The sequence below is a fragment of the Panulirus ornatus genome, chromosome 20 (genome assembly GCF_036320965.1).
Source record: "Panulirus ornatus isolate Po-2019 chromosome 20, ASM3632096v1, whole genome shotgun sequence".
Taxonomy (NCBI): Eukaryota; Metazoa; Arthropoda; class Malacostraca; order Decapoda; family Palinuridae; genus Panulirus; species Panulirus ornatus.
The window spans coordinates 74,176,027-74,190,507 of record NC_092243.1 but is presented as its reverse complement, the minus strand read 5'-3'; the positions used below and the strand labels follow the sequence as shown (position 1 = coordinate 74,190,507).

At 38.5% G+C, this 14,481-nt stretch overlaps 1 protein-coding gene across 2 annotated transcripts in view; it reads right to left on the bottom strand.

Annotated features, from left to right (window-relative positions):
- Nucleotides 1-14,481, bottom strand: part of LOC139756142 (VPS35 endosomal protein-sorting factor-like) — a 105,481-nt gene that overhangs the window by 65,572 nt on the left and 25,428 nt on the right. For both annotated transcript variants that reach the window (XM_071675277.1, XM_071675278.1), the window contains 5 exons: nucleotides 14,188-14,235; nucleotides 6,357-6,553; nucleotides 3,011-3,141; nucleotides 1,906-2,055; nucleotides 724-895 (listed from right to left, as the gene is read on the bottom strand). In XM_071675277.1, coding sequence (XP_071531378.1) covers nucleotides 724-895; nucleotides 1,906-2,055; nucleotides 3,011-3,141; nucleotides 6,357-6,553; nucleotides 14,188-14,235 — 698 coding nt within the window. The remainder of the gene's footprint in view (nucleotides 1-723; nucleotides 896-1,905; nucleotides 2,056-3,010; nucleotides 3,142-6,356; nucleotides 6,554-14,187; nucleotides 14,236-14,481) is intronic.

Genomic DNA, 14,481 nt, shown 5'->3' with positions numbered 1-14,481 from the left:
GAGTCTTCATATATCACATGTCCATGGATGTGCATGTACACTATCATATCTCTTACCCACATATTCCCTTACTTCCTTACTCCTTCAACTAAAGCAAAATGATTTAGGAAGAAACTTTACAGTCTTTCATTATTAATCATTTCAATAACTACAAATGTCAAAAGACCCATTAGTATGATCAAAGCATTAGCTAAAGAATTCATGTGGTGGTTAAATCATCATCCTAGTGAAACATGCGCATCTACGTTGTACCAAAAATGTTTAAGAACAATGAAAACAATCTCGGCATATAAGCAATTCTTGTATATGTGACACAGGCCAACTAACACGAAAAATATATAATACAAATATCATATCTTTTCATTATACTTTGTCGCTGTCTCCCACATTAGCAAGGTAGCACAAGGAAACAGACGAAAGAATGGCCTAACTCATCCATATACACATGTTATGCATGTGATATATATCTTTTTTTATATGTATTCACCATTTCCCGAATTAGCGAGGTAGCATTAAGAACAGAGAACAGACCCTTAGAAAGAAAATTCTCACTTGGCATTCCCTCACCTTTTAGTTGCTTTCTATGAATGGCAGGGAACACGGATGTAAAATTCTTTCTCCCTTACCTCAGGGATAATATTCATCCATATAAATAAGAATCTCTAATTCTTTTGCAAAAGGGCTTCATTATAATAATCTGAGAAATTTGATTTCCAACTGTACCTGCTTAAGAGCATGGAGAAAATCCTCTATGCTTTCTGATATATACTGCGTAAGTGTAGGAGCAACCTCAATGCCAATGCGGCACAAAAACATTCGTGCATATGCTGCTATAAGAGGGTCACCAATACCACGGATCATTCGTGACAATCTTGTAAGAGCTACCTCTCCCTCTCTGCAAATTAGAAAATCTAAGTGAAATATTATTTCATGTAAGTGTTATCTATGCCTTATAGAAGAGAATATCAGACATAAAACCTTTTTCCTATGGGCCTGGTACATCATCTCCTCCCACCTTACCTTCAGGCTCTCTGTACAATCATTACCACCATCCCACTCAAATGCACTCTTATAGTCACAATTATTCCCACCATCCCACTCAAATACACTCTTATAGTCACAATTATTCCCACCATCCCACTCAAATGTACTCTCATAGACACAATCTCCACATCAATTCTCTCCAAATGTCCATCTAACCTTAGAGTTCAATTTTCCAATTAATTTACTACTTCCATGACACTACTAAACCCTAATTTCCTTATTCATTATTGAATCCAGTCTCAAAACTCTTTAACTATTTTTCAGAATATAGAAACTGAAATCAAAACTAAGAACAAGTCTCAATCTATAAACTCACTAAAAGCTGCATATAACCTACAGTTTTTCATAAAATATCCTGCAAGGAACACTAAGCTCTGTTAACTCTTCATAAAATCTGAAACTGTACTGGAACAAATAATTGACAATTTAGAAGAAAATTCAACTGCTCCATTTTGATCCTACTAAAGCATTAGACCATCAAAACTGAGTGGCCTCATTATGCATCCACCTGGATAAATTGCTATTTTAAAAATCTAAAGAAAATATACGTTTCAAAGTACTGTTACATAAAGTCTCTTGCTTTTTCTTCCCATGATAATGGGACATGATGTTTACTCAGCCCAAATCAATGGACAAAGCTTTGGGCCTTTATATATGGACATATCCTCCATGCAATAAGTAGTGAAAGGAGCAGAGCTGGGAAAATAGGGTGTTAGCAAGAAACACTATGAGTGGATTACATGATATGTTATGATACTTGACACTAATACAGTAAAATGCCATCTTTAATCTTATTGATAGCTTACTTCACTGCACAGCCAACAAAGTTACTTTCATATCTTTACAAGCATCTTAACTTACTGAACACTTATGAGGGAGTAGCAGGGTAAAAGGGCAGCTTCAAGATATAGTCTTGGGAGGAGCTCCCTAACGGAAGCAACTTTGTAGAACCAATTGCGAGCAGTTTCCTGTGCTTCCTGTTTTCCCTCACTACCTCCGCCAGCAGGAGAACTAGAAAGAATATCCTACTATTAAGATCTACAACAAGCTGCTTTCAAATCAGGCACTTCTATCCAGAGCAAAAGAAAATTATTGTAATAATGTATTTTCACCTAACCATTATACTGTATTCAACTGTCCAACATACTGTCCAAAAACATCCTCCAAAAGCTAGTCTTTGTCTAACCATGAATACTATTCACAACAGCCCATTCTTTTGCACCTAATCTCTAAGTCTAATGAGGGATCTTACTGACTGAAAAGTATAGGGACATTTCATAAATCTTAACTAAACTTGGGCAATCATCAAGACCAGTAGGGTGAAAAGAATCATGCTGCATAATATGTATCATCCAACAGCATTTCCATTTAACAAATGTTGCTTCATCACCTCTATCAATTCTCACCAAGCATACACTCTCATATTTTTCCTACACTAAAGCAGCTTCACAATACAGTATACCCACAACCTCTACCACATTAGTAACTACTTGAACATTTATTCTATAATTTCCATTTTTAACAAAAACATGCAATCCTACCATCCCCCTCCTATACAGAACCCCAGTTCACTATCATCTCTCAGTAATATCAATAAAAGTACAGGGAAAAGCAGTTTTCACCCTGAGGGTCTTAGGTTATTAATTCTTAGAATTCTATGAAAAGCCTGAAGGGGAAAGAAGAACCACAGCCTGTCATCTGCACTGTAGATGTGATAGAGATTACCTAGGTCTCTTGCTGTTATGGGCATAATCTAGGAATCTTCGTGAAGCTCTAACAATTTCTCCTTTAAAAATGGCATAATCAGATATAAAGAAAAGGTGAAACAGTTCATTGTTCATCTAATCCTTAAAGGAAGATGTATAGCTATATAAACTCTTCATAAAACTGTAAAGCATTATCACTGCGCTTAGAAACACTAATCTTCGTAATTATTCCAACTCTATACATAATCTGGGATTCCTACCCATCACTTTCAGACTTGTACTTGAGTCGCTGAAAGACAAGAGTAGCCAAAGTGTCCAAGATATCTATCACCAGCACAAATTTACTTGGGTAGAAATGCTCTGGAGCAGACAGGTTCAGCAATTTCACACACTGTCAAATAAAGACACATTTAAAGCATTAGTTCCTTCTCATGACAGGTAATCGTAATCTATACAAATATACAGTAAGTCTGACATGTCTATATACTAATCTTGCTAATCTTGACCAGTTCCAATCTTAAAATAACATGAAAATATTACAAACCTTACTTTAGAGTGAAAAGTAAAATAAGTTAGTTTACCAAAATCTTACAACACTGTACACTGTTTCCTACTATATAGCAGGGTGTTTCATGTAAATATTTCACAGGCTTTACACTTATACTTGCTCCTTTCTTAAATTTCCTTATTACTCATTCAGTCCATTCATTGCCACAAGGGCTTCTCAGTAATCTATCTCTAACACTTGTACTGTATAAGAAATCCATTTTAGAACTGGGTTTCATTAAATACTAGCACACAGAAAAAGTTAAATCACTATTTCTGAAGACCTCTACATAAAAAATCCCATATTCCTAGGCAACATGCTATTGTCATCTGTTAATTCAACAGAATTTTACTTTCCTCCTATAACAAATCAATCAGGCACTGACAACAATATTCATATTCAATTTCATATTTCAATAAAACTCTCCAAAATCTTTCAGTGGAAGTATAGTGCACCAAAATATACTTGCCATGGAAAGAACTATATATGAGAGGTTAACCAAAAATTGGATATCTTGAACATTATTTTGGGTCTAAACAAGCAGGGTGTGAATAGCAAAAGGGTGATCATCCTGCAGGACACTCTCAGCTGAAAACATTGATGATATAGACTCAAAGAGGATTACAGCATGAATTCAGAGATTGGCAATTGTATCTATCCCACTGCCAAGAAAATACTATATAGTCCACATAGGGCAGACCTACTCCAATTGCTAAGTTTTCTTGCTGTGATTGAAGGCATTTTTTAGCAATATAGACAGCATAAGTTGCACTGGTCTGTAAGGATCCATCAATATATGACCACAAGCATGTTCATAAGTATCCTATCCACTTGTCCATACACTAGTCCTTGAATGACACAAGAACCAAGCTGGCCAGTATAACAGGTCTTATGTTCCTGGGTTGTAAGGAAGCAGGTACAAAACTTTTACATATTAGATCTTGTAGGGGCTTAATACCCAGATACAGAGGTTAAGCCATCTCTGGAAGCCTGGTGGATGAAAGCAGATTATTTCATGCAAAAAGTCCATCACCTTTAGAAGGTGTGAAAAACTGGGAGCAGATGCAAGACTTCTGAGGCACTTGGCACTGAAGACAACGGTTAATCATCCATGACTTGCAAGTCCATATTCAAACAGGATCACTTCTGTCCATCTGTAAACTGTATCTGAGTCTTTTTACCACTCTTTTTGATCATCTAATCCCATCATTTTCCATACTATAGATTCATCAGCAAAGCATCTGAAGATACCATACTTTCTTTTACTTCTCTATCAATGTGTGATATCATTCACATACAGCTGAATGCAGCTAACACCATTTCTTGTAATACACCTGATAAGACTTCATCAGACATGATTCCATTTGCTACTGCTTTAAACTTTTTTTAGTTGAAAGCTCTCTAAACCATCTTTTTTCTTTAACATCAATGATTTGCTTCCCTACTTTCTCTAGTAAAATTCTATAGTTTACTTTGTGAACTGTCTTAGCAAAATTAACAACAAGGGTGTCCCTTCTCTTACATTACTTCCATGAGCTAAAGATAACTGGATAGTAGGCAAGACAATATGCATTAGTAACAAAAGGATCTTAAGCACATTGGAATTAGTGGTATTGTCCTCAAAGGCACAATGTCATAAGCCAAACTTTCCTTTATGGATGTGCTCCTTTGACCTGGATGTTTGAAGATCTGTACAGCCAAGTTTACTGGACCTAATGCAGTATATATATTGAAAATGTAAGGATCAGCACCATTAATTGTGACTCAGAGTAGCTGACAACAGTTATTAGGGGAGTCAAATTCACAGATGAGTTAATGAGGAATATCATCACAAACATAAGCAAGAAAACTACTACTACTGGCATTCATGTAACAATGATATTCAGAGATCCCACTGACATAAAGGTTCTTTGTATGAGAGACTGGCCCCTGAAAGCCAATTCTGCCAAGTGGATTTTGTTGAACATATCAAGTTGTATCACGCATTCTATGTTTATCTTATTATACTTATACTTTGTCATGGTCTCCCGCATTAGCGAAGAAGCACAAGGAAACAGATGAAAGAATGGCCCAACCCACCCACATAAACAAGTATATACATATACGTCCACACACGCACATATGCATACCTATACATTTCAACGTATACATATATATATACATACACAGACATATACATACAGACATGTGCAAATTCATACTTGCTGCCTTTATTCATTCCCGTTGCTACCTCACCACACATGAAATGACACCCCCTCCCACCGCATGCACGTGAGGTAGTCTAGGAAAAGAAAACAAAGGCCACATTCGTTCACACTCAGTCTCTAGCTGTCATGTATAATGCACCGAAACCACAGTTTCCTTTCCACATCCAGGCCCCACAAAACTTTCCATGGTTTACCCCAAATGCTTCAAATGCCCTGGATCAATCCACTGACAGCACGTCGACCCCGATATACCACATCGTTCCAATTCACTATAATCCTTGAACATCTTTCACCATCCTGCATGTTCAGGCCCCAATTGCTCTAAATCTTTTTCACTCCATCCTTCCACCTCCAATTCAGTCACCCACTTCTCCTCGTTCCCTTCACTTCTGGTACATATATCCTCTTTGTCAATCTTTCCTCACTCATTCTCTCCATGTGACCAAACCATTTCAATTCACTCTCTTCTGCTCTCTCAACCATACTCTTTTTATTACCACACACGTCTCTTACCCTTTCATTACTTACTCCATCAAACCACCTCACACCACATATTGTCCTCAAACATCTCATTTCCAACACATCCACCCTCCGCCGCACTACCTTATCTATAGCCCACACCTCGCAACCATATAACATTGTTGGAACCACTATTCCTTCAAACATACCCATTTTTGCTTTCCAAGATAATGTTCTCGCCTTCCACACATTCATCAATGCTCCCAATGCTGTGTATATTCCATATGATCTAGCAAAGCTAGAAGTTAGATTTTAAAAATGTTAAGAAAAAGATGAGTCTCCACTATGTATGACTGGGTACAAGTAAATCAACTAATTCATGTGATTACTTACCTGAATGGTTATCTTGAGAGCCTTAACACGCTGATCTGAGTGCCAGGCCTGAGTGAGCTCTTGTTTTAAACCATGCAGACGATGGGTAAACTCCTCTTGGGAAAGCCCTCCAACCTCACGTACTATACCGCCACTTATCTCGTCTAAAGTATCCATCTGTACTAGTCGAGCTCGTATTCGCTCACTCCCACTCATGACTAATAAAACAGAGAAAATAGCTTTCTTTAAAAATTAACTTCCCTAAAGGAGGCAAATCCCTGTAAGTATCAAGGAGAGAACATTCTCAAAGGGGTATCAAAACACTGCATAATCCACCTAATAGGGTGCATCTATCAGGATCCCACCCTTTTTTGCCACCATAAGATCATTGAGAACAGTCAATGCATATTCAGAGAGACCCATTAGCCACACGGAAACTCACCTTGGACAGTGACATGATTGTGTGGAGAAGTAGGTGTGCCTCTTGGATACTAACCAACATCACTCATTACCAGATGAAATCTGTGTCTTAAGCCTGTGACCTTAGTCTCTCGAAATGGAAATTCAAAAAGGACAGCAGAGAGGGAAGGGATAGAAGATTAAATGGAAGCTCACAAGGCTCTGCCTCTGGCTGAGAATTGGCTTTTCATGATCTAAAACCTACATTTCTTAACTCCAGACTAAATTGTAAGGGAAACATAAAAACTTCAATATGAATGACATTCTATCTGGACCATCATCATCTGAAGGTAGCATACTTGAACTTAAAGTCAACCACATCTAAGCAGATATTTCATCTAATTAGCATATTTGTCAAATGCTACAGGCCTCTTTCACTAATCTCTTCGAATGGCAGATTCCTTATGTAACCCAAGACAGGAGACTTTTTCTTGGCATGATGAGCATATTTCACTGGTTATGAAATAACTCCTAACTACCAGATCCAACACTGAATACTGCTTCTTGGCAAAGACTTAAAAGAGCCTGAACAATCAAAGGTCAATGTAATCTGTGATACCAATGTATCTCTGTATGTCTTGACTAAACACAAAATATGATGTTCTAATGTAGCTTTTCAGCACTACATTTAAGTTGGTATATTCTTAAATTAATCTGGTTCATTTTTTGCAACATACTTTCGGTTTGGATTCAGTCTTACTCATAAAAGCTTATCTTAAATTCTAATTGATCTCTATTCAGAAAATGCAAGAATTTCAGTGGCCCTTCTTCCTGATTCAGATGTCATAGGAACAAGGTTCTAATAAGACAAAGATGCAGGGTCATACTCTCAATAACTTAAATGTCAAGGATCTCCAAAAGCTCCCCTCTAATTAAATACAGAAGGTACACATTTCCTTAGGGGAAAAAAATTCACCATCCTACTTTAAATATGGCTAAAAGGAAATTCAGAACCAACAGAAAAAAATACATAAAATAAAATCCCACAAGCAAGGGCTCTTGTAATGCTGTAGTTTTATTGTTTTTTCTTGCAACTAGAAAGGCATGAAAGAAAAACTTTACACACAAACATCATATAATGATTCTTCTGTTTTTCTCAAAATAAAGTGGAGATATTTCTTTACAAAGTGGTACAGTCTATGAGTGGAAAGGTGAGCATTACATATGAGTAAGTCTATTAAGCAGCATTTTCCATACTTTCTTCTGTACATATGTTTTAAGATAAACCAAATCCTTACAATCCAAAGCAAAGACTTTTGAGGCTGGATCTCTTTATGATGACTGGTTTGAAGCTTTAATATAGTTCCATTTCAAAAGGATGGAAGACTAGGCAGGTGAAGTTAGTTTGAAGAGGAGCAGATGAAATGTCTGTAAAGCATATTAAAGGATTCTTTTTATACTCAAAAGCTGGTGTCAGTTAATGTTCTGAGTACACTGAATTTGTATGTAGCTTTTGTGTAGATCATATTGGTGTCAGGAGTGAATGTCTTGTATGTATTGTTCAGGAGTGAATGTCGTGTATATATCATATATGATGCCTTGAATGGTTGTTGTTTTGTTAAGTGGGAGTGATTGTCCAATCAAGGTGACTGGAGGATGTATACTGGATTCGTGTCTGTCTGGGAACAAAAGAGTGATTTTGGACTTCTGTGGAGAAAAAGACATTCTGTTCTCGGTGATGTGATCTACTGCACCAGTTGTTTAAGGTAGTGCTGTAATTTTGTTGTTGCTAATGTCATCTCAGAGTACTGTGATGTGATTGTGAGGTTGTCTGCATAAGAGAGGACTTTCATGTTGTGATTTGCTCAAAGTAATGGGAGGCTGTGTATAAAGAGCTTGAAGAGTGTTGGAGAAAGAACTGCTCCTTAAGGAACTTTACTGAAGTTTCAGTATTTTCCCGGTGAAGACACTGTGAGTGACTTTGCCATGGCATGTAACTCTCCAATGAGAAAGAGTTGGGGGATAGTGTCAACTGCTTTGTTAATATCTTTTGACACAGGAGGGCTGTGGTAGGTTGAAGCCCTGTAGGATATGCAGTGTGAGGTCAACGTGCAGCATGGTGATGGAGTAGATGGGTCTGAAGCCATATAGGGAGGGTGAAGTGGGATGTTTTGTTCATTCTGTTGTGGGTCAGTTTTTTTAGGTTTTGGATACCAATTATATAAGTAGCAAAGGGCAATGGAAGGATGGGGAGCTGAGTGGTTTGGAGAGTTTCCAAATATATAAGTAGCAAAGGGCAACGGAAGGATGGAGAGCTGGGTGGTTTGGAGGGTTTCAGGACTGTTATTATGCTGGCAAGTTTCTAGATGTCAAGGATTTTGTTCTGTGGCCTGGAATGGATAATATATCTGAAAGTACTTGTATTTCAAATGGACAATATGTGTTATTAGGGCCTAGGCCTATAGTAGGACAGTTCCTTAAGGTTTTAACTGCATTGGTTATATCAGTAGGAGGGGAGAGTAGGAAGGCAGTTGTTTCAGTATTGAATTTGTATAGGTTTTTCACAACTTTTCTAGTTTAGGTTTGAGGGTGATTTAGTGTCTCATAAGTATGTTTGTATATTCTTTTGGAGAAGGAACTTGACTGGAATGGGTCAGAAGTGCTTCATGAGTAGGAGCTGGATTGGTGCAGTAAGTATGGATCTTTAACATGAGCCAGAATTAATGTGGGTCTTTTTGTTCATTGTATGGAGGAAGAAATGTGAGTTTTTAGTCTGTCCTTCAGTGATTAGGCTGATGATGGTGTTATTCAGAGTTTTAGCTTGTTCTCTGATTTTTGTTGACAATGAGTGGTGTTGTCTGAATTGGTTTCTTTTGCTAAATGAGATACATAACTTGTGGAGAAAAGATTGGGCTGTAATTCTTTCTATGCCCTAATGGTATGTGCTTTTTGTTGGCATGGTTTAGTCGTTGAAGAAGTGTGAGAATGCAAGATCTAAGGATAGGAAATCACTTATACAGAAGTTTTGGAGCCGCCCCCTGGCCCACCCAATCCACATATCCTCCAAATAGACTTACATAAACTACAGGAATAAAAGATTGGTCAGCCTTCACAAAATACAAAGAAACAAAGCTCCAAAACCTCAATATAGATAATATGCCATCCCTAGATTGTGCAATCTCACACTTCATGAACATCTTCAACCATAGCAATACACAGTACATATCACAAGGGTACTGAAAGAAATATAACCCAAACTTTTCCCCACAAGGCATACCCCTCAACAAACAAAGAAACTAGCTCAGAAAAAACAACTCACCACCAACGGAAATCAGAGAACAAATCCAAACTCTGAATACCACCATCACAAACCTAATTACTGAGAGAGAAACTGAAAACTGGCACTTCATCCTCAACACAAGGAACCACAAGACCCACAGCAACCAACTCTGGCAAACAATCACTGGCTGCATAGCAACCACAAGTACCCAACACCTACATAGTATAACAAACAACCTTCAAATACAATCCCACCTCAACATGCTCGGCACTCAATTGTCCATAAGAGCAATAAACCCCTCTCACCCAAACCACTCCATAACAATCCAACAACCCTTGGGTAGGTATTAAAAGTTTACCCCTGCTTCACACTTCAACACCCTATAATCACAAACCCTCTTATCCCTAGTAAATGCACATGCTAAAATAGCCCAACAAGTACTAAGCAAACGCCCTTCCTACTCAGTCCTAAACGCCACCTCAAGGGAAAAACACCAATCAGAAGTCACACTCACTACACAAAAATAAATCACATTTTCCCATTTATGCTCTGAACCTCACTCATTCCAATGGTACTACAAATACCATTTCAACATATGTCCATGATGCAACTACAACATTGCAGACACCAAAAATTTACTACTCAACTGCAATATTCTCCATGCATAAATGCATGCACAACATCACTACACTTTATGACCTATGGTCCTGACTGGTGGTCATAGACAGCTCCCTGAGTGCTGCAGGAGCCTCACAAATATAAAAAAGAATCCTGGGGCAGGAAGTAAGTAGTATCAAGACATATCTTGACTCCACCTGCATGTGGTTACACCATGAGTGAAAAGCCATCTTCAGTGAGTTGAAATCATCATCAATCGACAAAAAAGTGCACAATCTTGTTGAGAAACCTCACTCTAAATGCCCATCATTTCCCTGCATAGAAATGAGTGATATGAATGTTGAGGTGAGAGGAGCTGTGTATCACTATATAGGTGCCTTGAAGCTTTAAGTCCCATAAAAGGGATCCTGAGGTTACATCATCATAAAGAAGTGTCCACAAAAAACACTGTTCACTCCCCATATATTGCCAAAAAAGATACAAGGCTAAGATCTCTTGTGGGTACAAGCATATGATGCTCTTTTGGAGAAATATTGTCCATCTGGTCACACAGACATGTGTTTCTTATAGTGTGAGCACCTGCAATCTGCCTTAGTGTGCCTCAGGCTATCTTGAAGAAGGATGTTCTTTTCCTCACCCTGGCTGGGAATTTCACCTCTGGGCACTGAATTTCTTACACTTGTGCTTCAAGATGGTTAGCTCTTACTTTTCTCAGGAGCAGAACATGTGGGTAAATACGAGGTTTCTCAGCACTTTGGGTATCCAGAGTACATGCACAAGCAGATGCTTCCTGCAACACCTCATCAGTACCTTGCCTTATTCAGGAGATCAAGACCCTATGGGCCCAAAACATGGACCTAGAATACTTCAGAAACCTTGCAAATTCCATACCCAGATATCTGCAGCTGGAAATCAAGAAGAGGGATGACAAATTACTAAAGTGTAAGTGCGACATCACCTCTGAAAATGAGTGGGGAGGCAGGCAGACAAGGGGTTTTTGAGGAAACTATATTTATACATTTTATTCAGGTATAAACAAGACTCCACCTGTGAGTGGTAACAAAGTTAGCAAAAAGTCACCTTCAATGAGGATGTAACAGCATCAGCATATAAAGAATAAAGTAATACTATAGACATAGTGCCATTGTACAAAGGCAAAGGAGATAAAGGTGAGTGTTCAAACTACAGAGGCATGAGTTTGTCGAGTACTCCTGGGAAATTATATGGGAGGGTATTGAGTGAGAGGGTGAAGGCATGTACAGAGCATCAGAATGGGGAAGAGCAGTGTGGTTTCAGAAGTAGTAGAGGATGTGTGGAACAGGTGTCTGCTTTGAAGAATGTATGTGAGAAATACTTAGAAAAACAAATGGATTTGTATGTAGCATTTATGGATCTGGAGAAGGCATATAATAGGGGTGACACAGATGTTTTGTGGAAGGTTTTAAGAGTATATGGTATGGGAGGTAAGTTGTCAGAAGCAGTGAAAAGCTTTTCCCATGGATGTAAAGCATGTGTATGAGAAGGAAAAGAAGTAGTTCCCAGTGAATGTTAGTTTGCAGCAGAGGTGTGTGATGTCCCCATGGTTGTTTAATTTGTTTATGGATGGGATGGTGAGGGTGATAAATGCAAGAGTTCTGGAGAGAGGGGCGAGTATGCAGTCTGCTGGGAATGAGAGGGCCTGGAAAGTGAGTCATTTGTTGTTTGCTGATGATAAATCCTCTTGTGGCTGATTCGTGCAAGAAACTGCAGAAGTTGGTGACTGAGTTTGAAAAGTGTGTGAAAGGAGAAAGTTCAGAGTAAATGTGAATAAGAGTAAGGTTATTAGGTTCAGTAGGGAAGAGGGACAACTTAACTGGGATGTAAGTTTGATTGGAGAAAAATTAAAAGAAAAGAAGTGTTTTAGATACCTGGGAGTGGACTTAGCAGGGATGGAACCATGGAAGTGGAAGTAAGTCACAGGGTGGGGGAGGAGCGAAGGTTCTGGGTGTGATGAAGAATGTGTGGAGAGAACATTATCTCGGAGAGCAAAAATGGGTATGTTTGAAGTAATAGTAGTTCCAACAATGTTATATGGGTGTGAGGAATGGGATATAGATAGGGTTGTATGGAGGTGGGTGGATGCGTTGGAAATGAAATGTTTTGAGGACAATATGCAGTGTGGGGTGGTGTGATCGAGTAAGTAATGAAAGGGAAAGACAGAGATGTGTGGTAATAAAAAGAGCATGGTTGATAGAGCAGAAGAGGGTGTGTTGAAATGGTTTGGACATATGGAGAGAATGAGTGAGGAAAGACTGACAAAGAAAATATATGTGTCAGAGGTGGAGGGAACAAGGAGAAGCGGGATACCAAACTGGAGGTGGAAGGATGGAGTGAAAAAGATTTTGAGCTATCAGAGCCTGAACATACAGGAGGGTAAGAGGCGTGCAAGGAATAGAGTGAACTGGAACAATGTGGTATACCAGGGTTGACATGCTGTCAATAGACTGAACCAGGGCATGTGAAGTGTCTGGGGTAAACCATGGAAAGGTCCGTGGGACCTGGATGTGGATAGGGAACTGTGGTATCAGTGCATTATACATGACAGCAAAAGACGAGTGTGGACGAATGTGGCCTTTTTTGTCTGTTTTCCTGACGCTACTTTGCTGAAGCAGGGGGCAGCAATGCTGTTTCCTGTGGGGCAAGGTGGCAACAGAAATGGATGAAGGGCAAACAAGTACGAATATGCACAAATATATACGTATATGTCTGTGTATGTGTATGTATATATTGATATGTACATGTATATGTGCATATATGAGTGTTTATGTATATACATGTGTATATGAGTGTATAGGCCATTCTTCATCTATTTCCCTACGCTACCTCGCTGATGCAGGAAACAGCGATTATGTATAATAAAATGAAAATATCTTTAGATCAAAAATATCCTGTACAAGTGTGTAAACACAATATATCATCAATGAGCATTACTCTTTCCTTAACTAAGAGGTTGTAAAGCTAAATTTAGAAATGCTCAAAAACGTTAAAACCCTGAAGTAATTTCTAACAGTAAAAAAAAATTATCTCTCTCATAACTACTGGCATTCTGCCCACAAACATGAATCTCTTCTTATCATACGTAACACCTGACAACACTTTGACAACACTTGACTCACACAGCTCATCCTTTGTAACTCTAGATTTTACTGTGGTGAGCACTGTGCGCTAGCCCTGTCTTTTGGCAAAATGGCAGGAGCAGTGGGTTGAAGTAGTGGGTAGGAAAATATAGGCAGGCACATCAGGTAGTAATATTAAGTAGAAATAGTAGGTAGGAACATTAGATGGAAATAGTCATTAGGAATATTAGGAGGAGCCTCTGCAAACACTGTCTTAGATTGCCCTCTGTTGGTGGCCTGTAAAGGGTGAGGCTCTAAAAGCTAAGAAGCGGCACTGGAGTTCTTTAGTTATGGAGATTTTGTTGCCGTGGCCACTCCTCTGAGGGAGTTCCAACTGGAACAGGTATTGGAGATATAGATTAAATAGATAGACATAACATTTTCTTACAGTACAGCTCACCTTGCATACGCTGTCTCTCTGTGACTGCTGTTTGCGTCTTCACAACACCTGTTAACAAATAACAATTAATAACTAATGCATTACAAAAAAAGATGTCAGGCCTAAATATGGATTACAAGGTTAACTGAACTTATCTGATAATTACAAGTTTTGTACAGCAACTATTAAGAGATGGTCAGTAGAATTACAAATGTCTGAATACTGAACATAAAGAAGGTGAATTTGAACATAGGGATTCATCTTCTGAGTGTAATTCAAATTTGGTGAATGAAACTAAACACAAATGAAAGGATG